This window comes from Nipponia nippon, unplaced genomic scaffold, assembly GCF_047370975.1.
Source record: "Nipponia nippon isolate SJK-2023a ecotype South Korea unplaced genomic scaffold, ASM4737097v1 scaffold_9, whole genome shotgun sequence".
NCBI lineage: Eukaryota > Metazoa > Chordata > Aves > Pelecaniformes > Threskiornithidae > Nipponia > Nipponia nippon.
Window position 1 is genome coordinate 37801143 of NW_028262413.1, and position 26048 is coordinate 37827190.

Here is a 26048-nt window from a genome sequence, read left to right on the forward strand (position 1 = left end):
GTCAATCTTAAGGATGACAGATCATCTCCAAAGTCCATTTTTTGCCTCGGTGTGTTTCTGAAAAGCATTAGCGGGACTACCTGCTTTTAATTTAACCTTGAAGTTTTGGGATTTTGTGGAAATACTGCATTCAAACACTTTCTGACTGGTTCCTTCATCGGTTTCTTTCCATAGTTATGTCTGCCTTTCCTGAAAAGACCTTTACAGATAGAAGAGAACAAAAATATAAATCCTAGCATACCACGTAAGTGTTTTTTTCATCAAAAAATGAAAAAAATATATACTTTCAAGTTACTTGTTACTCTTACAGACTGTTGGGGGAGTTACAGCGACAAATAGAGACACAAAAACTAGCTGTCAGAATTTTATTTCCTGAGGAACAGAAGCTAAAAGTAGTGAATAACCTGCATGATGTCTGGAAAATAAAATACAGATTTATTAAACACAGGAGAAGGTATGTCCCTGAGAAAGACCGCCCCGCAGTGATTTCAGTTGGAAGCAGAGCTCACTGAATTGTCCCTGCGTACTCCTGCCTGCAAGCAGCTCTGCCCCGGCAACGTGAACGCTTTGGTCACTGCTGACCGCATCACTCCTTGCCACCGTTGCCTCCACCTCCGTCAGCCCACCGCACCGAAGCGGCCAGGGCGCCGCCAGCCACCGCTGCCCGCTCCCTCCCCGCGTCCCCCCCGGCCCCGCAGCGGGGGAGCTGCCCCCCTTGGGCCCGCGCAGCGCGTACGCAGACGACAGCAGCGTCGCTGCGGCGGCACGGGCAGCCCCGAGGGCGACGTGACGCCAAATTTAACTTTGCTTCCGCGGGTGAGCCCCGCACCCCATCGCCTCCCGCTGCACCCCCGTACGCCTCTTTGGGCCGCGCCGCCCCGGGGCAGTCCAGGGCCGCCCCGAGCCCGCCGAGGGCAGAGGAGGGGAGCAGCACGCCGAAGCCGCCGCCGCAACGCCGCCCCGCCGAGCGGCCGGGCTCTGAACGTCATCGCTACGTCATCTCCGCATCCGTTGCGGCGGCCCTTCTGGCCAGGAGCGCGCCGCGGAGACTCTATGGTGAGACGGTGGGGCGCGGGGCAGGTGGGGCCGCCCCGCCCCGCTCGGTGAGGGCAGCCGGACCCCCGCCGCCCCGGCCGCAGCCCCGGCCGCAGCCCCGGCGGCCTCCTGTCCTGCGAGAGGGGCGCCGCGGGGAGCGGCAGCGATGAGCGTCGCGCAGCGGCCTGAAGAGGGGGCGGCGGCGGCGGCGGCGGCGGCGGCCCGCCCCGGGCGCTCGCGGGGTAGGTGAGGGGCACCGGGCCGGGCGGGAGACGGGTGCGGGGGGGTCGGAGGCGGCGGCCGGGGCAGCCCGGCTCGGAGGCGCGCCCGAAGGCGGCTGCCCCCGGCCGCGGTCAGAGCCGAGGGCCCGCGGGAGCGCTCCGTGCCCGGCGGCGGCCGCGCCGCCCTGGGACGGGGCCGGGCTCCAGCGCCGGCCCCGGGGAGGGCGGTCAAAGGGCCCTGCTGCTCGGCTCGCTCGGGAGCGGGCTGCGGGCCGCTGTCGTCGTTTTCTCCCACGCGGCGTGGCCTGTAGATCAAAGATTTTTCTCTTCCAAGAGCTCTGCACCCGGTAAATCATTATAGCCTGCCCCGGCGAAATTCGCAGTAACCGTTAACCAACTCTTGCAAACTTCTGGAGTTCAGCCTGTTGTGTTTTAATGAAGCCTTAATATGTTTTGGGTGAAAGGCTAAGACCTTTATTTGGTAGACCTAGGTTTATTCCCTAACTTTGAAAGCGAAGGGTGGGCGTGTGTTAATGTGTAGGTGTTCTTGATTCATAGCCACAACAGCTGACGCTGCCCCTCTTTTTCCTCAGTAGACTGGAGTGCTTGGAAGTTTTTTTAGAAGATGTCTTTGGAATACTCTGTTTCTCTCTTTCTGTTCTGCTGGTGTTCAGATAAAACTGTTCACCAGGAAGCTCATGATATAGGACTGGGCATAGGAGAGCGATAAAGAGGGAGAGGAAAAAGGAAGCACGGTTTGGCTGATAAAGTGCAAAGAATTATAACTTCACTGTTGAAATGCTTTTAATTTTTAAACAGGAAAACAGAGTTGCTCTAGGTGAAACTTGAAGTGCCTGCTGACCTGTCACATTCAACCTTGCTGTTCTTTGGTGTAGGTCCTAGTGATGCATCTCCAGATGAAGGAGTAGTAGAAGATCTGCCTTTAATAGATGAGAAAGCTGTGGAGCAGCTAACGGAAGGATTGATTTCTCATTATCTGCCTGACCTTCAGCGATCAAAATCAGCACTGCAGGAACTTACGTAAGCAAATTTTTAAAACCGACTTCTTGTATACGCATACTTTGCCACTTTTTTCGATACAATGTTCTAGATACCCTTAACTGGAATATAGTTTATTGTAGCATTTCTGTGTTCTGACTATAGCACCCTGAATAGTTAAGGGGTTTGCGGGAGTACTGGGGGGTGTATAAGCTGCAGTGTAGCCTGTCAGAACATTGACTGAAGAACGTATAGTGCTGGAACACTAAAATACCCGAAGCCAGGTAGAGCAGAAGACATGCAGATTTCTTAAATACTTGTTCACTTTTGTAGTGGAAAGTCTGCTGGAAGCTAGATTTGTTTTGTTTGCAGAGATGCAGTTCATACTTAGGGCAGCTTGTAGTGTGGTATATTGTTTGTTGCCCAGTCTCTAAGCTGTGTTGCAAAAGCTACACTTGGAAAACATAATTAAGGAGCGAAACAGATAAGAATTTTTTGCACATTGGCATCTCACTGATAACTGAGAATAGTTTATATTCACGTGCAGACTGGATCTGCTGTGGGTGCAAAGATACGGGAAAGGGCTTTGCAGAGAGCCATCTCGGGTTTTGCAGGGTACGTTGGTTTGGGCTTCGTGAAGCGTGATATGGTTATGCTGCTGCCAAGGACAGCCTGTGTCTGGAAAGACTTTAGCTGATGTGTGTGGGATGGAAGATCCTTAATGAGCACCAAGGATCCACACAAGTTCTATACGGAAATAACTTAGTCCTGCAGCATGACGCAGAGGCAACTGAGTGGAAAGTCAAGAGCTAATTGTTTTCCCCTTCGTTCAACCTGGGGTGTTTGCTCACTGCAACTTGCCTGTTCAGGGTTTTCAGATATTCATCCTGGATATCTTATCATGCTGTATGATGCCAGCTGAATGTGTACTCAGCTGGGATTTTTCTAAAACCATTTACTCATGTCTTTATGGAAATCACCTAGCAATGCATAAGAGGAATCTGATATTGGGAAGCATGTGTTTATATTGTTATGATCAAAAGTAGTATTTATTTAAAGGGCTGGTTGAAAAGCATATGCACTGCTTTACTTTGGTTTTATGCATCTTTTTTTGTTTCAGACAGAACCAAGTGGTATTACTAGAAACACTAGAACAAGAAATTTCAAAATTCAAAGAGTGTAATTCCATTCTTGATATCAATGCTTTGGTAAGTACTATTAATGCTTTCTTAAATCTCTACAAGCGTAGATTTTCTTGCTGAAGCATTAGTAGCATCTTGCATATTTTCCTTGTTCTCAATGGCCTACAGGAAGAGAACCAACCAGTTCAAATATTTGGGACAAATTTTTGCTGGAAGGGGTGCGGAAGCAGCCTATTTCCCTTAAATAGGAAGGGCACTGGGAAGACAGAGCAGGCTCAGTCAGCCAGTGGTAGTAAGTCTAGTTGTTCAAAACCAGTAGCCAAAGCAAATGTGTGCCATTTTTCGGTAGGACTCAGGCTCCTACATGAGCTCTGTGCACCTCCCCAGGCGAGCAGGAAGGGTGCATGAAACACTGATATATGGTGCATAAAATGCACCATAAATTTTTATTCTGTTTAATGAATCTTAATTCAGTAGATTACTGGGGGTACCTGTTGAGATATGGTAATTTTCTGTATTAATACATGTAATATGTAAACTTTATATGTAAACTTGAACATGTTTAATCCATATCAGACTGTTCAGTTAACTACTATGTTTTTGAGTGCTGTTTTGCTGTATAGCTTTGTAAAACAGCTAGTCCAACTTGACAGTTGCTGCTTTAACTGTTATGTTTTTTAAGTTTTCAGAAGCTAAACACTATCACAACAAGTTAGTAAATATTAGAAATGAAATGATGATGCTCCATGAGAAGACATCAAAGTTAAAAGTGAGTGGGATAAATATTTTTACTTTCCAACATAGAAGTCAATAATAGGTAATTAAATATCTACCTCTTATTTTGGATGCATGCTGAAAATTCTGATTAAAATAGAATCTTCAGTCCTTTTCTTGAATGGATGTTTTCAGTAGTGCCAAACCATGTATGTTTTTAAACTTTCAATACTTGTGCTCAAGCAACTTATGCATCTGAACTACTAGTAAATCTCGTCGTCGGCGTCATTTTTAGGTGGTATAAGAATCATGCTTTGTTCTGTAGTCCCTTCCAACTAGTTCTCTTTGCTGTTTCAGTTTCTGTGCCTTTTTAATGAGAACTAGATTGTCATAAATGTAAGAATTTCTCCTTCTATTCAATGTAATATTAATAGTGGCATGAGTTCATGGACTTCATGCTATATAGGCAGTCTCTGGTTACGTTCTGGCAAGATTAGTCCTTCAGTATGTTCAACAAAAGTATTTTGTCTCGGAGGCAATGAATTCCACAGTACGCACCTTGTCTGGTATACACGAAGCATGACTTCTAGTGAGACTGAAGGGAATCCAGTTTGTATTTTCCCTGTGTAGATCACAGACTTACCGTTTCTGAACAGTAAGATGGAAGTGGGAGGGAGGAATTAAAAATGAACAGTTTATGCAACACTCAATCATAAGCAGGGTGGATTGGAGAAGATAACGTTAAGAGAACGGGAGGGATTTTCTTTGTATCTCCAACTTAAATACATCTATAAAACTTACAATTATTTTCTTGTCTTTTCTGTTTAGAAAAGAGCACTTAAGCTGCAACAAAAGAGGCAGAAAGAAGAACTAGAACGAGAACAGCAACGTGAGAAGGAACTTGAAAGAGAGAAGCAGTTAACAGCAAAACCTGCCAGGAGGACATGAAAGCAGAGCATGCAACAACTTGTCCAAATTAATCATGTCTGCATTCTGTGGAACTAAGGCAGACTTTGCTTAAACTGGGCTATAGCTGTTAACTAGCAACAGTCTACTCTATGATATTATGAATTCCAGAATGGTAATAATAGGATTGGTAACATTCAAATTTTTTCATTTCGGCCATTCAAGTTGCCTTCTTTCGTAATGCTATGCAGTTTGATATTATTATAATGTAAGTTAATTTTTTTTTTTTTAATATATATATATGTATATAGGAGAACTTAGGTGTCACAGTTTTAAATACCTATCAGTTTTTGTTCATCTGTTCTTCTGGTGTTTAGAATTCTGATAGATATTTGGTGACTGGCATACCTGTTTTTCAGACAAAATACAGAATACTAGTTAAAGTTCAGTTCTCATCCCCGGACTTCGGTGGCCGCCTGATTCACTGACACTGCTTTGGTTCAGGCAGTTGGGATCACTTTTTGATGCCCTGGTTCATAAATACTGGCTTTTTGTGCAGCCTTAGTTTGGTCCGTCTCTAATGAGCTGAAGAAACTTCCAGTGTATTTGCCTGAAAGCTCACTTTATTGCAGCAGTTGTTTTTTTTTTTTTTTTTTTTTTTTGTCATGAAGTAACTTTAAAAACAGCTTTAAAGTAACTTCTGAATAATTTCCCAGCTGAATTGGTGGGGAGGGGGAAGCAGAACACTATAAAGATTCTCAAAATTGATGAGTGCACAATGCAAAGATTTATGAACTTGTGCTTCCACAAGCGTTTGAGTCAAACCAGGGAACTGTTGCTTCTGTAACGGTTCAACAGGAAGACTGTGTGGTCAAAGCAGATTTCTGTGGGATTAGAAGTTGTAGTTTCTTCATTTTGTGTGACAAAATAAAACATAACCAAAACTAAACAATTTCCACTTCCTGTGAAATAATTCAGTTACTTGTAGGAAAAAATACTGCATTTAATTTTTTTTCTCTAACAAATCATTCATTTGCACTTTGGGGCTATGTAGGAGAATTTTTGTTATGCTGTCCTCACCCAAATTGATGATTATTAGTGTATACTGATGATAAATGTGGAATGGAGGTTGATACCCATTTCTCTGAATGTAATTGCTTTCTTGCAGCACTTGGTGTATGTTGTCTGGATGGGTAAAAGAGCTTTAAACTGTTTGTTCCTACAGTCTAACAAACTAGTTATTTTATATCTGTGTTATTTTTTAAGTAGTAATGTAAGTGGCATGTTTTGAAGTAAGATGAAGGGTAAGCTGTGTAAAGTTTTCCATAAAATATGTATGGTAAGGTATCAGAGGGGCACAGTCAATTTTACTTTTTCTTCCATTTTAGATGACTTACACAGGGTACACCTGCCTGGACTCTCCTGTCTTATAATCTTCTGAACTCCTAATTTCCTGTGCTTAATCTTTGTCATCTTTTTCTGTGAAAGACATACTCTAATGAGTAACATGCAAGGTAAACTGGGATAATGTTTTGGGGCCAGGAGAACCAGCTACTTAAAGCAGTCTGAAGAGACACTGAAATGCTGTTACTGAAGCAGGAATGGAGTAAAGCTTTCCACAGGTGTTTTTCCTTTAAGTGACTTGTGTCTGTTAATTACCAGTGGATTGTTGACCTGTGCTGTGGTTTGTATGTATTTCTAAGAGAAACGTAAAGAATTTCCACAGTCCATTTTTGGAGCAGAATGTACATAACTAAATATTGTTTAAATACTTTATTTTGTAATGTAATTTCAAAATTAGATTCTGGGAATTTAACAGTTCTTATTAAAGTATAACATGAAACTAGATGCCTCGGTATCCAAATTGGGATTAAATTCCTGCGGTATTTCTTGATTTGTGTTCCTTCATCTAGAATCCAGTTTAGTGTTTCAAGTTGTGGTCTCTTTCTGTGAAGAACTGTAGATTTTTTTTTTTCCCAAAGAACTGTGGGAGTTTTTTTGTTTTGTTTCAAAAATCATGGCTACTTCTACTGAAAATAAAGAATTCTAAGCATAGAAATCGATGCTTTTGCAATTGCATATTTCAGTGTTTCTTTGGAATAATTTCTAATCAAAGGAATAAAAGCTTGCAGTGCTTGCCTGAGGAATCACATGCACATACGTAAAAATGTAATGGATAACTTTTCCCATAAAATTGTAGTAAAATATGTTTTTTGTATGAATAGGGAACTAATTTTAATAAATAACCTTTCTGTAATAAAGGGGGAGGGAATGAATTAACATATACAGGGGGAAGTTTTGTCAGTTTATGTATTTTTTTTTTCTTTTAATTAATGAGCTCTTAAATTATTTCAGTGAAAGCTACAATTCTGTATCTCCATAGGATATTGTTCTTCTGAATGCTCCTCTTGTGTCTTACTGCATAAAAAGTAAATGCCACGTTGGATTAATTTAACGATACTGGCATCTAAACTTGTATGCTTGCATTAATGTGCACAGGTAGAGTAATTCTATTACTGTATACGTTTAGTCTTGCTTGATTTTATAAAAAATGACTTATCAAGTATATAAATGTGGTAGTGTTAGACATTTTCTTACTGACTTTCTATTCCATCCATATGTGGGGGTGGATCTAGCTGCATCTTTTTTAGAACCAGATAAAATGGCAGCTTTAAAAGTTTTTTTTTTTGTACTGTTTGTTTTATACTCAGTGTACTTGTTTTTAAACTAGCAAGTCATAGCAGCAGAAGTAAAACATTCAACTGTGCAGTAACACTTTGAATTTTTATTTTGTAAGATTCTCCAAATTTAGGAATTACCATTGCTAACTGGGGAATCTTGGTTTCCCGTGCTTTTATCTTTGCTATTGTTAACCTGGATGCTTAATTTGGGTTCCCCCACCTATAGCTGTACGGCTTTACATGAGCCAATTTTTAATTCAGCGAAATCTGGCTTTTCCACTGGTGGAGGTAGCTTTGCCATGTTCATAAGACAAATATTTGTTTCTTCTTGGAAAATGGCTACAGAATACTTTATCTGGTTTTATTCTGTATGCTGTGACCTAAGTGATAATAGCATAAATAGTAATGCAAAGGTTGTTTCTGTAGCTGTTCTGTTGGGATTCCAGCATCTGAGAGAGTTCTCTGGCTGATTTATTCGGAATTATGCTTCAGTAGACGCTTTCTGCCACCTACTGCTTGCTTTTGCAACACTGCTGGCTGTTCTTTAAGTCTGAGCTTGATGCTTTAATGCCTCACCTTGCAGGGATCAATTTTTTTTTTTTTTTAACCTCATTAAATCTAACTGGTTCTTTGGATTAGTTGTGTGAATATAACTAAAATTACTGCTAAAAATTTTGCAGGACTTGGACTTAGTGATGTAAATCTGTAAGAATACAAATTATGGCAGCATAAATATTAATATGGCTATTCATGCTAGGCAAAATAGACAATATGCACTAAGTTTCTTAGTAAAGCAGTACGTGAAGGTGGCAAAGATGATTTTATTTTATTTATTTATTCATTTATTTATTTTAAAATCAAAGCATAAGCTTAAGTTGAAGTAAACAGTTGAGTCTGGCATGAATATCACTGCTTTCCAGTAATTTGGAGTACGCTTGTACTTACTTTACTTTTCTCAGTCCTTGGCAAAGTGATTTGCAGAAAAACAGGCACCAAAACTGGACAGTCACATCCCCACCACCACCATTGTATGTCTTCAAACCAGTCCCTTGTGGTACCAGCACAGCCAAGAACTCTTACGCTGTGACAAATTTAGTTTTCTCAAATATTCTCTATGTAGATGATGGAGCTAAAACTGATGGAAAGAACAGCTCTATTTTTGGTACCTGACAGTGTCACAACAGTGCTGGCATGGAGAATTTTAACACTTTTCCTCCAGGCAGTAACTGTTGGCAGCCGTGGATCTGGGAGGTTATGACTAACTCAAGTGCATAATATAAGTGTTGTTCGTGAAATGTCATGTAGCTTTAAAGCACAGATGTTGGCAATACCTGATAACTCAGTGTTTCCTTCTTGGTTTTGCTCCTATCTGTCCGTTTATCTCCATGATGTCAAGCCATGGGGTTTAAGAAAGGAAATAAAACAACCTGCTTGGCAAACGGAAAAGTTGCAACAAACGTATTCAGCTTTTACAAACTTGCAACTTAATGAAGCAAATAATTTAAAGCTTGATAAAGAATAATTTCAAGATTTGTACACATGCAAAGGCAATAGTCTCTAAAACAGTAATTTACAGAAGTAATTAATTTTGAACTGTCATTCACACTGAGATGCAACACAAAAGAGAAGGCTGATGAATTTTGTTTCATATGTTGCAATGAAAATACATCCCAGCACTGCTGTGAAAGCAAGACCATCTGTACATGTACTGGTCAGCCAAACACTGTACCTGTAAATTAGCAATATAGTTTATTGCCTTGATGAGCAAGAGTTTTTTTCTTCTGTCACCTGGGACCCATGTGATATCCTCCCGTGTACGTACAGCCTGCAAGAGTAATCATAGAACAGTTAATATGAACTTTTTGCCACCCCACTACCTGAAACCGATGTTTCAGCCCTTTAGCGCTCAACTGAAGTTGCGAGTTTTGCAGTCTTTAAAATTGGGTAAAAGCCATGTTGGTAAACTATGTATGAGACAGTATTTCTTACTTTGTTTTGTTTCTGCTTCTACTTTGTTTTGCTTTTACTACTGCTTCTTTTTTGTTAGCCTTACAGATGCTATGATTTCGAGCTATGCCAGAAGAAGAAATCTCCAAGAAAAAATATCAAAGATGATGTGAGGAAATCACTGCTTTTCTTCTACATCCCCCAGTGTTACTAGAATTCATTTGAGACTGTGCTCGCTATCAGGTGGGCACTTCCCACAGAAGAATAATCCCCATCCTGGAGAACTCGCAGTCTAAGCCTAGACAGATGTGTAGATGATGTCCTGTGGAGGGGTCAGTATAAGCAATAGGGCTTCCAGGAAAGCCCAGTTGCCCGGTGACCCATTGCTCCCGCAGCCACCCTGGGGTGCCAGTGGCCCTGAGGAAGGGTGCAGCCGGGCGGTGTGCGCCCAGCCCTCGCACAGCAGCTTCCACCCTCTCATCCTGCCTGGACTTTGCTGTTGCAGGAGAGTTAGGCAGCACTCCCTGCAGCTGCCGGAGGGCTCTCTGCTACAGGTGAGTAGTTTCTTCGTGTTTGGTTTATGTGTTCTAAGTTAAGGTATTCATTTAAGTAATTTCTTTATTAAAATTGCAGACCATCTCTATAAGAAGGCTGTGGGGAAATATGCATGGGAGCATAAACAAGATATTTTAATATTTAAAGACAATCCTAAAAATATATGCTTAAAAAAAAAAAACAACAAAACTTTCTTTTCTTGTGGACAGAGACGAGGATCAATCTCTTAGAAAAAAAATGTGAAAAAAGGCTGTACTCTGACTATACCAGGGCAGCTGGGAACAGGAAGTCAAGAAGTTCTTAGAAATTAGAAAAATGGGGAGTTTGGGTGTTTTAAAAGATCTGACTGTAAACCATGGGTATTTTTTCTCTTTAGAGGAGTCGCTTGCATTGCTGTATTAACAAAGATGTCTAATCTCAGTGTCATATTTTTAAAGATACTGTGTCTTCTTCCAGTACATTTTCTGTCCAGTAAAATCCATGAAAGTGTAGGTGTTCAGCAGCTTTGAATGAGCCTTTGCCTTTACGTGGGAATGCACTGTCATCAGAGGTCATTTATTTATTATTAATTATTGATCTAGTAAGTGTTTTGTTGGGGTTTTTTTTAATTCAAATTTAATTGTTTTGCTATTTTTCCGTCTATAGAAAAGGACCCCTAGATTAAGGTTTAGGGTTGCTGCTTACAGGTAACCTGATGAAGTTCAGATATCGAAGTATGGGTGGTCGCTAGGTTACAGCTACTGTAGCAGTCGTGATTTTGGTTTAGGTCAGCCTGAAGTGAGTGACCTATGCTAAGTGGATCTAGGTGAGACTTTGAGGCTGGTGCCAGCCAAATATGCAGCTGGGCTTAGATCAGGGTTTGGCAGGGGTCCAGATTTAGGATTGGAGTTAAAGTTTGTTTCAAAACTTACAGAAGCACATGTATTAGGGCTTTGTTTTCAGATGCACTCAGAAGTGAGAAAAGGGAAGGCGTTAGACTAAAATTGGGAGGGAGGGTTTATTTATGTGACAGTGCTTTCGTGTAGAATAATGTTGTGCCGATCTTCTGTGGAGCTAGTATTAGATGTGCCAAGTCTTATGCAAGCAACGGGAGAAAAAATGTGTTTGTTTCAGCAGCCTTTTAACTTTGGGCTTTCTTACTTTTATTATGTTTACAAATTTTAGTCTGGTGTAGCTGGTTCTACATAGCTGTGGAAAGTGTTACAGAAACCTCGCATACGTGTATGGAACTACTCAATACTGAGAAGTTCCTTTGAAAGGGTAACTTGTATCCTGTCAAAGTTCATGATATCTTTTGGCTAAACCTGCTTCTTGGACTTATTTTGTGTATTCTTGTGAGAACAGCCACTGACTGGGAATGATAGTGTGGGTTTTTACAAGCAGGCAAAGTGAGTCGTTCTAATTCGGATCTTAAGTGCTGTGGCCTCGTCTCCAAGGACCTTTGTACCTGTCAGGGAACGTCTGTGAGAACAGAGGTAAATTGTCAGGCTTGACTTGATGATTATTGGCCTTCAGTCATGAGTTGAGAAAAGCAGCTGAAGCTTCTTTTCTACACATATAAGCTCAAAGTAACACAAAGCATAAGACAAGTGGCACATGCAAGCAAAGAGAACTAGCCACAGAGACACTGTTCTTGTTCGGAAGCGTGGGATGTGATAGCAGTGTGCGCGCCTGGATGCCCCAGGGGACTGACACGTGCTGCTTTTCAAATTGACGCCCTGCAGAATGCCTCGTTCTCCTGTGCTTCTGAATTACATGCAGACGGTGGAACAGCCTTGTGGTATCTTCCCATTTAATGCATTTCCCCCATTCTTTATAGCTTTCCACAACTGGCTGTGTATCAGCTGAGCCGTTTTACCTGTGCAGAACTTTGTGCCAAGAGTGGAAGGTTGAGCCTGAGAAGGAAATGGCCTGACGCGCGGTTTGGATCGACTGGTTGCTTGATGCCTATGAGTTGGCCTAAGTAACTTCGTATGATACTCTCAGCACTTATCTTCACATGACTTATTTTTTGGCTTGACGAACATGACCTAGTGGATTAACAGCTGTTATTTACTTCACGCTGTCTCCATGCCATAAATCAAGGGCCCTATAAAGTTTTAGGGGAAAACATTTTAAAGCTTGGCTCAGCAGTGGGCTGCAGTTAGCTGAGCAGAAACAAGAGACGGGCGGCCCTGCTCTCTCCTTGTACTTCAGCTGGAAGGATTCCCTTTCTCCGTGCATCCAGGTGAGTTACACCCTGACTTCAGGCTGGGACTCCAATAGTTTATTTTTGTTTCCTAATATTTCATGAATTTTTTTTAACATGGTGAGATTCCAGGCTTAAGTCCGGCTTTTGAGATGGCAAGCTGGAAAAGCAATTGGGTTGAAGACACAGCTGCTGTGATGCTGAAGTCTGTTCAGCTTTCCCTTGAGTGCTGGCAGCTACGGCAACGGGTTTGGACCTTTAAGTGCGACAGAGACTTTAAGTGATACCTGACGAATTCAGCCGCCCGGCCGGCGCAGCCCTTGGCGGAGGCGCAGCGCCCAGCAGGGCCTGCACCCACCGGCTGCTGCTGCTGCGCGCCCCCGGGCCGGGCCCTCCCGGCCGGACCCCGGCCTTTGCCCGCCGGCCGGGCGGCACCCGGCGCCGCCGAGCTCCGCCCCGCCGCTCCCGCTGACGGGACCCGGCCCGTACCGCGCACGGGGCGGCGGCGCGGTCCTTGCCCCCGCCCTTCTCCTCAGCGCTCCGCTGTCGGCGCAACAGGCAGGCAAGTGCGGGGCGCCGCAGCTCGGGGCGCCCGGCCCGCCCTGGCCCGAGGCGGGAGGACGGGGACGCGCCCTGGCGAGCGGGGCCGAGGGGGTCAGCCCTGCCCGCGGGAGCGGGGGTCCCGCGTTCGCCCTGGCGAGGGGCCCCGAGGCGGGCGGGCCGCAGAGGGAGGGGGCGGGAGGGCCGGGCCGTGCCCGGCGGGGCAGCCTGCGGGCCTCGGGCTGCGCGCCGGCAGCGGTGGGGCTCGGTGAGGGCGGCCGCGGCAGCAGCCCTGCTTCGGGGCCGCCCTGGGGCCGCCTGCGGGAGCGGGTGTCCCTGGCCCGGGGATGGGTGAGGAGAAGCGGGGTGCGGCGGGGGCCTGGCGCGCCCTCCGCGGCCCCCCAGCGCCGTTGCCGCGCAGAGCCGTTGCGGGCCCGGTAGCCGCGGGCGCCGTGCCGCGCCGTAGCTCACCGCGGGTGGGTGTGGAGCCGGAGCTACCGAAAGGCGGCACCTGCCAGGGCCCTGGTGGCTCCCCCGGTACCTCGGGACGCCCGGCTTGGCAGCGGCCGCAGCGCAGGAGGAGCTGCGCGCCGGGGCCCGCCGGCTGGGGGCCGCCTCGGGGGCGGGCGGCAGCTTCCCCGTCGAGAGCCCGAGGTGCAGGGCCTGCGGGCTTTGCCGGGGGAACCGCTGCCTGCCGGGCTAGCTCTCTGCGCTGCTGGGCAGTCGTGCGTCGGCGGAATACTTAAACCGTTAATCTGTGGCCAGCTGCTTAGGGGATAGTTGCAATGATCTTTACTCTTGGCTGGTAAGACTTTTCTAACTTGATTTGTTCTGACTGCCCGCAATAGGTGGTTCATAAACTGTCTCAGTGAAGCAGTCAGTCTTGGGAGCTAAGCATACAAGAGAGACTCCAGAGAGGAAAAAACTGTAGTTGTCCTCAGCGCCTCTGCATGCAGCGCCATGCGTCAGTTAAATGTTTGTTCTAGGCGCTGGTTGTGTCTCTCAAGGCTTATTTACTGGATATGAATCTATAGACCTGGCAAGAGAATGGCTTGTAACACTTGGTGTTCTGCGTATGTCCCTTGGGCCTGAGGTTGTACCCGTTCTATGATACCACCTCTACGTAGGTAACACTGCAGAATTAATTGTGACAAAGTGCCTTCCGTGTCAGATCAGCTAGCGGACCCAGTAAGCGCGTGCAAGAAGAGATTGAATTTGGTTGCTTGTAATTAACCACTTCGCTTGTGATTTGCCAGCATTGCATTTCTGACTTGTTGTCCATGTCTCTGTTGCATAGAGGTTGATTTTGTTTACTTGTGGCCACTAATACATGGAGAACTGTAGCCAAAGATAACTTTTGCACTTTGAGCTTGTTTATAGGCTGGATGGTAGGTTATAGCAAAAGGTGTAATGAATGCAGTTAGGTGGATTTTAGCTGCTCTGGTTTGGGTTCTGCACAGAACTGGCTGAGGAACACTTATCCTGTTCTGTTGAATCTGCTATTTTCTTGCATAGAAGCTGGAATTGGTTAAAATACACAAAAATATTAAATTGTAATGCATCACTCAGTAAGCCTATTTTCAGCAAGGTTCTTCTCTAAAGAAAAGTTTAAAAAAAGCTGGTAACCAGTTCCTCCGTGATGCTTGTAGAAGTGTCATTCATTTGTTTTTTAAGAACAGCTTAACGAAGATAGTTCCTTCTGGTTTGTTTTCTCAATCACTTAAAGGGATATAAGCCACTAACTCCGGAAAACAGTGTTTTCTATTTCATTTTTTTTTTCTTTTAACTGAAAAGTCACTATTTTTATGCTTGTACTATCTTAAGCTGCTTAATGGCATTCAAACACTACATAATACTGAGCTCTCCTGATCAGTCTTAACTGTGATTTTTTTGAAGTGCTTTTTTTCAGTATTAATTAAACAGACTTATTCTAAAAACATGAAAAAAATAGCCTTACAGTAAAAGGGAAAAGAGATTTATGAATGGAGGTGTGACAGTCACTGGCTATCTTCAAGCTGTCTGTTTAAAACAAAAAAGTCTGTTTTTAAAAAAGGAAGAAAAAAACCCAAACCTTTGAAACTCTCTCTCTCCTGCTAGAAATGACACGCTTTGTGGACTTATTGTGAGTCACATTGCCCTGATTCTTACGTGGTGCTAGGTGAGTTGTGCTGCAGGAGCGTTACGCAAGCTGCCAACGCCGTAACAAACCATCGTGTCTTGAAAGCATTTGTAGAACAGACTTGCCTCTCCTGGTGGCAGAAGTGATTTTAAACAGCAGAACTGCCTCGGGCTAAGCAGAGCCCCCACTAAGGTGGGGAAGTGTATTGTAGGCTTTACCTTTCTAGGCAGCGCTCTAAGACTTGTATACGGATCTTCGTTAGGAATGTGATTTCTTGCTATATAAGGTGAATATCAACGGTCATGTTTTGTTGTGCGTAGTTTAAAGGATGATGGATAAGTGTGCTGTGTCTTAAAATGGTCTTGTAAAAGCTGAAAATTTCAGCTCGGTTCAGTAGGCTAACTATGAATTTTCCCCTTTGCCTTCATTTTTAGTCTGTAATTCCCTTGTTCTTTTATCTCCGGTGTCTAAAGTAGAGGGCTGATGTGTTGTTGACTGACTCAATTGTACAGCTGCCATCTAACTTGGGAGTTTAATATGAAGGATTTTGCGGTTCTTTTTAAAACAGCTGTCTACGAATGACACTTCAGATTCTGTCTTTCTGTATACTCTGAAACAGCTTAACAGCAACGTAATACTGCATTCTCATCAATTAGACTGCTGTTAGTTAAGGTATGTCTTGTGTGTGCTTATAAGCATGCTTACTTCAAAATCTATTTGGTCAGGGAGGATAATTAATCCTTAGTTAGCATTACAAACATGAAGGCTTGTTCTCTTGGTCGTGCAGTGTATTGTCAGCCAGCAGGCCACTGCGCCTTTTCTGTGTGTTCAATGAAACTTAAAGCAGAATCCGTTGTTCGTGAGCTTCCGGAAACAGGACGTCCCTCTTAAAACTGCCTCGCAAACAGAAGTTGCCAAACTCACTCTTCCTCTCTCTCTGACTTGGAGAAAGCAGCATATACCTCCATCAGGTAACTTCTGTTTCTAGGGCTATAACAGCTTCTTCCCCTTGCTTGAGCAGTCTGTCCACATCTTTAAATAACTGCCTGCACTAGATACGTGAGAAACGGCCTTCTAAAGTGAAACTAACTTATTCTAGAGTTGGGGTTTTTTATTTATTTTGAATGGGGAGGGGGATGGGAAGAATATATCTGCGTCTTGGAAACTTTCTGTAAAACAAAATGGTTAAAATTGTTTTTACAGTGGAAACCTCTGAGATTTTCCCTCTGTGTCCCGAATTAATTGTACTGTAGGGGTTAATGATGGGACTTCATAGAATTCGGGGTACGTGGAGATGAGGGATGGTAAGATAGTACATGAAGGTGCAGAATGAATTGCTCAACTACATCTAGCGTAGTGGAGAATTTTCGAAGCTGACGTTGGAAGATTTTCTTTAAAATATTTGAGGTTTCTAGTTTAGTTTTCAAACTCCTGTCTGTAAGGACCATAAATGAGTTCTACCCTTTACTTAAGTGAAAAAGCTGGAATTCTTGCCTGATGACTCAAGGAATTAAACAAAGGGGAGCAGGTACAGAATGCAGGGAAGCCTTGTCAGAAGTTGCTTTTCAGGTTATAATGCTTACTCATTCTTTATTGACAATGTGACAATAAGGAACTTAATTAAAATGAGTTTATACCTGTTTTATCACTGAAAACCTAAAAACTGATATTCAGCGTGTGCAAGCAATGGATTTAGAACAGGAAAAGCTCTTGTTCACTCAACCCAGGGTTCCCTCCCTCTGCTAAACCTTGAATGCCTTCTAGGTAACACAATTGCATATCCAGTGCTACAAGATATATCATGCTTTAGGGTTCTGGCTCTCACCTGTCAGGTGACAGGGTGCAGCTGTAGCAAAGGTAAGTATGGTTTTCTTCTGACCTTTGTTTCCAGCCACTTTGGTAATGTGAAAGCTAAGAGGTGACCATGGATAGGGAACTGAGTATTTTGGGTATATTCAAAGGTCCCAGATCTAGGAAGATGTAAACTATTGTTTCATTGCACTTTGTTTTCCTATCAAGCTTAGGGCTCACTACTTCTCCTGCAAGAATAGACTAGTACACATGCCCTTGCTCAAAACACCATAGAACCTGGCATGCTTACCCTAATGGCTCGCACCCCCGAGAGGCAGCGAGAAGGGATGTGTCTGATGTGTGCGTACGCTGGTACATCCTAACGTTAAAATACAAATGTAATGACGTGTTTGGCCGATGTATTACAGTTAGTGGAATGCACTCGGTATGTTCACACAACTACCCTGTTCAATATTTCAGTGCTCTACAACGCCTAGCATGTTCTCGTTCCTTTTTGTGGCCCTCATCTTTTCAGGATTATAATATTACAGCTGGAGTTACAGCATATGCATCACCTGCGTTGTAGGATCAGATACACTTTCCTGCCATGATAACCAGAAGATGTTGTTATGCTTTGTTAGAATTCATTTGCTTGTATAAAATTTCAATTTTCTGGCAGAGGACATGATTGACCTTTTTTTTTTTTTTTTTTTTTTCTCTCAAATTGCTTACAATCCATTTGCAAATTAGTGGTTTAGCTGCAACAAAGGCTTAGTGTTATAATTCTTGCCTTGAAGGCTCATCCAGGCATATAAATAAATAAAAATTCTACCTTCTGTAATTGTTACTGGTGCCTCTCCTTATCTTGTAGCTTCCCACTTACTGAAAGATGTCAGCAATTGGAGTAGTGTCCTCCTGTTCCTGCCTCCGTCCTGGTGTATGGCTGCTGAAACCAGGAATGCAGAAGATAAGCTCCTTCGGCTTACATACGGCAGCCAGGTGTGCTGCCAAGGATTATTATGAAGTACTTGTGTTGGGCGGAGGCACTGGTGGAATCACCATGAGTGCTCGGATGAAGAGGAAAGTGGGGGCAGGAAATGTGGCTGTTGTTGAGCCAAGTAAGGTAAGTCTTCCTCGAACGAAAAGCATGGAAAAGAGTAAGTATTTTACATATATGACCAGATTGGTCTGATTCTCATCCTCCTTCAACCTCACATGTTTTTAACTGTGGATAGGAAGCCAACTAACCATCTTGTAGAAGGCTTTGCATGAAATTTTTTGCTTGATGATAGAGATGCATGCATCCCTCCAGCTTTGTCATGCAAAACTCTTGGTTATTTATACAACTTCTTTTGTTAAGAATAATACAATGTTAAAAGCACATTGTTTCCTATTTGGGGTGATGTGCCTTCATCTTAAAGTCCCTTTAAACAGTTCTTAAATGTCCATTTGAACACTTCTTTCAGACTCATTACTATCAGCCACTGTGGACCCTGGTTGGCGGTGGTGCAAAGCAGCTGGCAACTTCTGCACGTCCAACAGGAAGCGTAATGCCGAAAGGTGTTGAGTGGATCAAATCTCGAGTTACAGCATTGGATCCAGATAAGAACTGCGTCTGGCTGGAGAATGATATCAAGGTAATAACGCTAATAAAAAAAAAAAGTTATTCTGAGTCTCTTATTCAATGTCATGAGTTGTCTCTTCACCTCCTGCAGATCCCCTTGGAACTGCCTGTTGAGCGAGACCTTCCTCCAGCATCTAGGAGGCCAGGAAATTCTACTTAGTCTTATGAGAAGTACTTGATCCTAAAATCTGTTTCTAATAAAAATTGTTGTAGATAACTAGGTTAGAATAACATCAACTTAAAATATCATTATCATAAGTCTTTTCCCTGTTTATAGTGAAGTGAACACAAAAGATAGAATATTTTGCTCCAAACACTTGCCTGTGTGTATAGCAAAGGCTGTGTGTATAACTCGTAATGCAGTTAGTGTTTTAACTATAAATTATTCTTAGAGTTTAACATTTACTTTGCTAATGCTCCCTATACCTCTTTCCCTTATGACTCTGTTGCTGTCAGATAACTTAAATTTGCTTTGAGGTAATGTTTTCGTTTTTGTCTAAAATACCTTTTTTTTTTTTTTTCTTTTCCCCCCCCTTACACAACAGATATCTTACAAGTATCTGATAATTGCCCTTGGGATTAGTCTGCATTACGAAAAGGTATTTGTTTTACAGTAATCGTGTTTTTACTAGTTTTAATGGCATCGTGCACCCTTATGATTCACTAAAGTAAATGGCTTTTCAGTACACTTTTTTTTTTTACTGCAAGATATTGAATGCTAATATGAATTAAAGAGACAGAAGACAGCCTAATGACTTTACTCCTTCCACAGATCTCTATGAAATAACCCAAATTACCCTTGGGAAAGTCTTTTAAGACAGTTTTTTTGCATCTCTCTGGCAATATCGGCAGATAGGGCAGCAAGTTAAATCTAGAACGTTCTTCAAGGCAGTCTGTAATAATGAGATAATAAGGTATGTTGACTGTAGTCTGGAGCATCTCTAATGTAAACAGAAGTGAGGAACACAGAGCAATTAGTAAAATCTGTCCTGCAGAGTAAATTTGACCCATCCTCACCTTTCTTAAAGGATGCACTTCAAAAGGAACCAGCTGAGTGTTTAAATAGGCCCTGGGGCCCTTCCCATCTATTAAGTTTCCTGTACACTTTATACAGTGGCACTCAGAGGAAAGTGTTAATACCGTTGTATGGTGCAAGAATGACCATAGCGATATGTAGGAGGAGGAAAACAGAAAGGCAAGATGTTTGAGCAGTTTGGCTCCAGTGGTTTTAACTTGACCTGAATATGATGTAGTACCTGATAATGTATTTGGGAGCTATTCAAAGAGATACTCAAGGCATACATAAAGCAAGAGTTAGTCTTAGTTAACTATAGTCACACCAGATGAATTCTGGTGACTAGGTCAGTGGAATGAGGAATTGCGTTGTGTTCAGAGACCCTCTCAGTCTTCATATGTCTGCAGTACAACCTGAGAAAACTAAATTCAGTATTCAGCAGTAGAAGCCGTGTAATACAGTTAATCGCTATTAATCTGTAGCAAATAAAATTCATAGCAACAGATTTATATGGCTTTAAAATGAAAGTGGCCAGTTTAAAAATAGGGATGGTTTCTCTTATTTGTCTTCACCAACAGCATACTTCCTGGTGTAGACTGGAACGTCCTGAACACATTGCAGTGCATGTAACATGACTCAGTTTTTTTTTCAGAATTTCTGCAATCCGTTATTTTGAAATGGGGACAACTCCCTTTCTCAGAAGCAGATGCTCAGGCATAGTAGTAGCAGCAGGGAAATAATTATTGGAGACAGCTGAGTTAAAATAACCCTAGGAAATACAGATACCTGCAGCTGACTACTGAAAAGTTTCATTCGCCTTAAATTTTCATAACGCCCCCCTTTTTTTTTAATGTGATTTTTACTTATGATGATATGGCAGTGACTTTATATATTCTTACTCTGAATTTCATGCACTAGTCTACAAAAACTTGGGTCTGGGTCTGCACTGAACGCTTACACCACAAATGTTGCAGACCAGAGTCATTTCAGTAAATGTTACATCTGCTAAATCATCTGCTAAATCATCTAATGGAAATATCTGTTTGATTGCTAGGCTTATTTTCAAAAATGCCAACTAGCAAGTATGTATGGGTTTTCTTTTTGCTGGAGGCTTCTTAAATAGCTATTTCGCAAGTCTGCATTTAATACTTGACGATGATGACGAAATTTTTGCCATCTGTACTTTAAACTTTAATTTCATTTTCTTAGATCAGAGGCTTGCCTGAGGGTTTTCAGCACCCTAAAATAGGTTCCAATTATTCAGTTCATACGGTAGAGAAAACATGGAAAGCTTTACAAGATTTCAAGGAAGGAAATGCTATCTTCACTTTTCCAAACACTCCAGTGAAGTGTGCAGGGGCTCCTCAGAAGATCATGTATTTATCAGAGGCCTACTGGAGGAAAGTAAGTATGTTACTCTCTCTGCCAGTGCTTCTTCCCACAGCTGGAAGGAAGGCTTGTTCTAAGGGGTTCATGTTCCCTTTAAAACAAATAAAAACCACACGAGAGGAATGTGACTCAGGATTATTAAATTAAAGTGACTGAGTTGCTTTTTCTATTATTATGTATAATAAATGAAGCTAACTGAATCGTATGTATGTCTTTAGCATATATTTAGTACTGGAGAAACTTGTAGAATTCAGAATCCATAAGGAAAGAACCTCTTACCCTGCTTCTGGTGAGCTACAGATACAACTGTTCTCAGCCTGATTCATAACTTCAAGTGGTGCACTAAAATAATGCTGGCTGGAATTAAGTAATTCTTGTTACTTTAAGTACTTAATACCTGTTGCCATTTGTCTTTCTGCTAGTCTGAAAAGTGGCTATGCTTGCTCCTTGTGGCACACTGTCTCGGCATCAGGAGGAGCCTTAGCCAGGCTGTTAAAGCAAGCTTAGTGGAAACAAAAGACAACTTCACATGGAAGTGTCAGGCTTCCTATGTGTTTAAGTTTCATGAGCTATCTACTGGGCGAGTATCTGAATAATGCATAGAACTGAAGGTTTCGGAAAGCTATATAATGCTAAGCTGTCACAAGTGCTTAACCTGCATACAGCAGTTCCTCAGTGAATTGCAGCCACTTCTTCTCACTAGCAATTTGTGTGGCGTGTCTTCAGTACCTCACTCAGAAAGGGCAAAGATTATCTTGTCTAGCTTCTAACATGGTGTGAAATAGCTGTATCTCGAGAGCTCTAATGTTAATACTTCATTAATAATTGAACTGCATTAATAGTTCTATCAGCCCGTCAGTACTGCAGCACAGTGCTTTTGTCTCTGCTAGCTTGTCAGTTTCTTAATAAAAAGGCTCATTTGATCTCTCTGTGCAGACAGGAAAACGTTCCAAAGCAAACATAATGTTCAACACTTCGCTTGGTGTCATTTTTGGTGTTAAGAAGTATGCTGATGCATTGCTTGAAATAATAAAGGAGAGGAATATTGCTGTTAACTATAGGCGCAACCTTGTAGAAGTTCGCGCAGACAAGCAGGAAGCTGTGTTTGAGAACTTGGACAAACCTGGAGTGACTGAAGTTCATCAGGTCAGGAGCTTTCAGACCTATAGTTTGGTCCTATTTCCTTTCCTTGTATACTGTAACCTAACTGCCACGCTATAACAACACAACGTCTGCTTCGTTGTACACTGCCGTTGCCCCCTGAGAGTACCATCTCTAACTTTAGGAGAAGATTAAAAAGTTTGAAACTAAAGTGGAGAGAAGAAAAAAAATATTTCACAAACTATGCCTGGAGTCCTGTATGCCTTGTTAGTGTAACTTGGGAATGTCTCAGCTGTATATGGAGGAAGGCAAATTGCTGTTATGCCGTTCTCAGTGGAGCTCCCTGATCAGGTTCATGTCAATAAAAGGATGCACTTCAAATTTGAGAGCAAATTTTCATTTTATATACTCGTGTTTAAAAACAAACAAACCGAGAAAATCCTTGTCCACACTGCTCTTACTGCTTTATATCAACAGAGGTGTGATTTACTCTGAGAAACTAGCCATTGAGTGCCTCTTCTTTCTGCCTAGTATGAAATGCTTCATGTCACACCTCCAATGGGGCCACCTGATGTCCTCATCAACAGTCCTGTCTCGGATGAAATTGGCTGGGTGGATGTAGATAAGGAAACTCTACAACATAAGAAGTACCCTAATGTATTTGGTATTGGAGACTGCACCAACCTTCCAACATCAAAAACTGCTGCAGCTGTAGGTAAAGCTCTGTGTGTGTAACAAAAAGTGTGGGAGTGACAGTAAGCTTTTTGTTTAGTTTGTTGCTCCTGAGGTCTTGACTTCAATTATTTCCAGCCTTCAAAAAGACTCAAGTCTCCTGGGCCAACTAATTAGCTACAGACCATGCTGATGCCATTAACCCACAGTTCTCTTGTTCCAAATGCCTCACAGATGAACTAACTCTGTTTTCTGTGTTCACAGAATGGCATAAAACGAGTATACTACTCTTGCATTCCGTCATCATTCAGTAACAAAACTTTCTGCTCTATCTTAGCAGCTCATGCGTATGTGTTAGCAAACTGATAAGTCACTATTGAAGAATCACGTGTTTTGTACTGGTAGCCACAGGGTCCACTACAAAACCACTTTAGGCATATGGTCTCACAACTAAAAAAAAGATGCAAATAAGGTGGAGGGGGAAGAAAGGCTATACAGCATGTTATTGGTGTAATGTGAAGAATGGTGTAGTCAGCTATTCCAGTAAATGGGTCTAGAATACTTCCCTTACAGAACTCAAAATGAAAGAAAACTTCAGCGTGTCAGAATCTCAGTGTTCGGGAAGACTGAACAGGTGTAACGTAGCATAGGAGAACGGGCATGGCTTAAAACCATACAGCTCAAGTTTCATAAAGCTTTAGCGTGTTGGAAACAGTAAGGCCAAAGTATTAGTCCAAATATTTTTTTCTTTCTTATCTGGGACTGTAAGCTTCCCAAACTGATTTGACATTAAGTTCAATTACAGCTCAACTGTCCAACAAAGCGCCAGCTAGTAGTGTTTGCTGTAGTAATGACAATAATTGCTGCCTGAAACAAAGCCTTAATACACTTTTTTTTCTTCTTATGTAGCTGCCCAGTCTGGAGTGCTTGATAAAACTATTTCCCTGGTAATGAAGAACCAGTTGCCAAGTAAAAAGGTACCTACAGATCTCGTCTTAGGGAGAAGTTATCTTGAATGTTTTCTCCATTTTATGCAGGAAGTCTTGCAAGCAGCTAACCCATGTGAACCAGAAGGCAGGAAGGGCTTTGATCAGCGGCTGGGGTGCTAAATGGCTAAATACTGTATATCAAAACAGTCATTTAGTTGCACAATTCATATTCTTGATACTGGCGTTAAAAATACTGTCTATTTAATTCCTTGACTTCCAAGTTGAAAGGCTGATTAGTCTGGGTTCTTCACCAATGCAGGTGACTTATTTGGAGTCAAACTGTTGACTACCATAATCCCTACTCCAAGAAAACCCTTGCAAACTTTACACATCTGTACTATGTTAAACTTGCCTCCCCTGTACAGAACATGATCTTTTAAGGGGTGCAATTGAAGGGTTTGCACTATGGAAGATGTTCAGCCTATAACTATGTTCAAATTTCTCTTTGAGACTTGGCTTTCATTTTACTTGTGGCTTCTGAATATTCCTTGGGGTACTAACCTGAATATCATCATCCATACTCCCGCAATCCTCTGGAAATTCTTACAACTATATTCAAGATCCTGTTTATATACTGTCTGGTGAAGCTAGCACCAGCTCTCATCCCGATCTCCTGGTCACCTATTCTGCTAGTTACAATAATAACCAGCAATTAATGACACAAAACCCTATTGTTCTAGGTTAGTTCTAATTTAAGCAATGTTGTTAAGCAAATCTACAATCTACATTTGAAATAAAATGGCTTAGTATTATAGTTATTAAACCAAAATTGGGTTAGCAGCCTTCCAAACTTGCTGGTATTAACACTATAAATGCAGAAACCTCCTAGTAACTTATTTTGCAATATGAATATTAACAATATGGCTTGTAATACCTCAGCATTTAGACTTTGCTCAGATTAATGAAAAGGGGTATTCTTCATTGCAGTATGATGGATATACTTCCTGCCCGCTAGTAACAGGCTACAACAAGGTGATTCTAGCCGAATTTGACTACAACGCTCAGCCTTTGGAGACCTTTCCCATTGACCAGAGTAAGGAGAGAGTAACCATGTACCATATGAAAGCAGATATGATGCCTCTTCTCTATTGGAATGCACTGCTTAAGTAAGTATTTCAATTCCAAGCATGCAGAGCTGCTGTGATCATTCAGAAAAAAGCCAGGTACAGATACCTGTTCTGGCTTTGTTTCCTTCTGTTCTACTAAGGAACTAAGTGCATCCTTAGTCATGACAAAGACCTCAACTTTCTGAGGATTCTGGGCACTTTGCTAGTAACAGGGGTTTATTCAAGCAAAATAGGGTTGAATTGCACAGAAGGGCACCCCTTGCCCAAAGATGATTCTTTAAACCAAACCTCTCACGCTCACTCTTAGCAAGTATGGTATCTTGTGGGAGTAAAGCAAAAACACTCCCCCCAAACCCTACTTTGATAGTACATACAGAAAACTTGATGAATCAACTTTCTCCATTTCTAGGGGATACTGGGGAGGACCAGCTCCTGTCAGGAAACTCATGCATCTGGGCTTGAAGTAACTGCTTGCGCTCAGTGTTGGTCAAACCCTTTTGAAGAAAAAGGACTGGTCTCACAATGGATCAATACTCATCTTCCCTCTTGGACAATCACCTAGCGGATGGATTTTTTTTTTTCAATCAAGCTTTTCAATTATTTTTTTTTTCAATCAAGTCCTAAATTCACTTTTCCCCCTACTAGGGATTAAGCCTTCATATACTCTTTCACTGCTCTTCTATGTAAACCAAGGCCTTAAAACTACAGAACGCTACTGAAATCTTGTAGAGCAATCAATAATTTTAAAGCTGTTGTATCTGTAAATTTTTTCCCTGACTCTAAACTGAATTTTCTGCATCCGAGATCAATACATGGACTCGATTTAGGAGAATAATTCAATGCTAGTAAAATGGCCTGAAAACCTCCTCGTCCTCTCATTTTTGAAGAGCAAAATCAATCCTAATTTCTTCATCATGAAGCATACTTCCTGCCTAATTAGATGGATTATAGAAATTCATGCAGGTTATTGAAAGAACTCAAAGCAGTGTAATATGTATATATACACACACACTCTCCTAGGATAGTTGTGCCACTTCACATCAGCTCCACTATAATTTTTTACTCTCACAGGTTAAGAACATAGTGAAAAGAATTCCAAATAGACTGGAGAGTGGGAGAAGACTGAGCTCATTTGAGGCTACATACTAGGCTGAAGCACAAATTAAGATGACAGACAAGGGAAGGGGGAAGTGCTTTTTAATTATGACCATATATAACTCAGTTTCAAGGGAAGATTGAGCAAAGTCGGATTTAAGAGTTGAGAGTCTTCACAGAAGCTGGAACTTTAGTGGCAGTCAGGTAGACAGCGCAGAGCAAACAGGAATCATCTTCACCCACAAGAATCATCATCAG

The 26048-nt window shown here is 42.3% G+C and overlaps 2 protein-coding genes across 15 annotated transcripts; both read left to right on the forward strand.

Annotated features, from left to right (window-relative positions):
• Positions 1–1005: 1005 nt before the first annotated feature.
• On the forward strand, positions 1006–6865 carry BLOC1S6 (biogenesis of lysosomal organelles complex 1 subunit 6). 3 transcript variants are annotated; one of them, XR_015701302.1, is made up of 6 exons: positions 1006–1277; positions 2153–2297; positions 3376–3463; positions 4080–4166; positions 4940–5285; positions 6406–6865. XR_015701302.1 is itself a non-coding variant. In XM_087743736.1 (5 exons), exons 1-5 carry the CDS (start codon positions 1202–1204, stop codon positions 5057–5059), a joined length of 516 nt encoding a protein of 171 aa, XP_087599862.1. In that variant the 5' UTR covers positions 1006–1201; the 3' UTR covers positions 5060–6865. The 3 variants fall into 3 exon arrangements, 1 of the variants encoding a protein (XP_087599862.1); XR_015701303.1 differs by having other exon boundaries at positions 4940–5192; XM_087743736.1 differs by having other exon boundaries at positions 4940–6865.
• SQOR (sulfide quinone oxidoreductase) lies at positions 6406–25561 on the forward strand. 12 transcript variants are annotated; one of them, XM_087743720.1, is made up of 15 exons: positions 6406–6531; positions 9746–10199; positions 12020–12427; positions 12521–12950; positions 15616–15719; positions 15835–16018; positions 17710–17961; positions 18305–18475; positions 19008–19061; positions 20687–20881; positions 21803–22012; positions 22499–22682; positions 23549–23616; positions 24556–24734; positions 25105–25561. In XM_087743720.1, the coding sequence occupies exons 7-15, from the start codon at positions 17728–17730 to the stop codon at positions 25160–25162; spliced, it is 1353 nt and encodes a 450-aa protein (XP_087599846.1). In that variant the 5' UTR covers positions 6406–6531; positions 9746–10199; positions 12020–12427; positions 12521–12950; positions 15616–15719; positions 15835–16018; positions 17710–17727; the 3' UTR covers positions 25163–25561. The 12 variants fall into 12 exon arrangements, with proteins under 12 accessions (XP_087599846.1, XP_087599849.1, XP_087599848.1 ...); XM_087743723.1 differs by lacking the exons at positions 12521–12950; positions 15616–15719; positions 15835–16018 and adding an exon at positions 7401–7516; XM_087743722.1 differs by lacking the exons at positions 15616–15719; positions 15835–16018.
• The last annotated feature ends 487 nt before the right edge of the window (positions 25562–26048 follow it).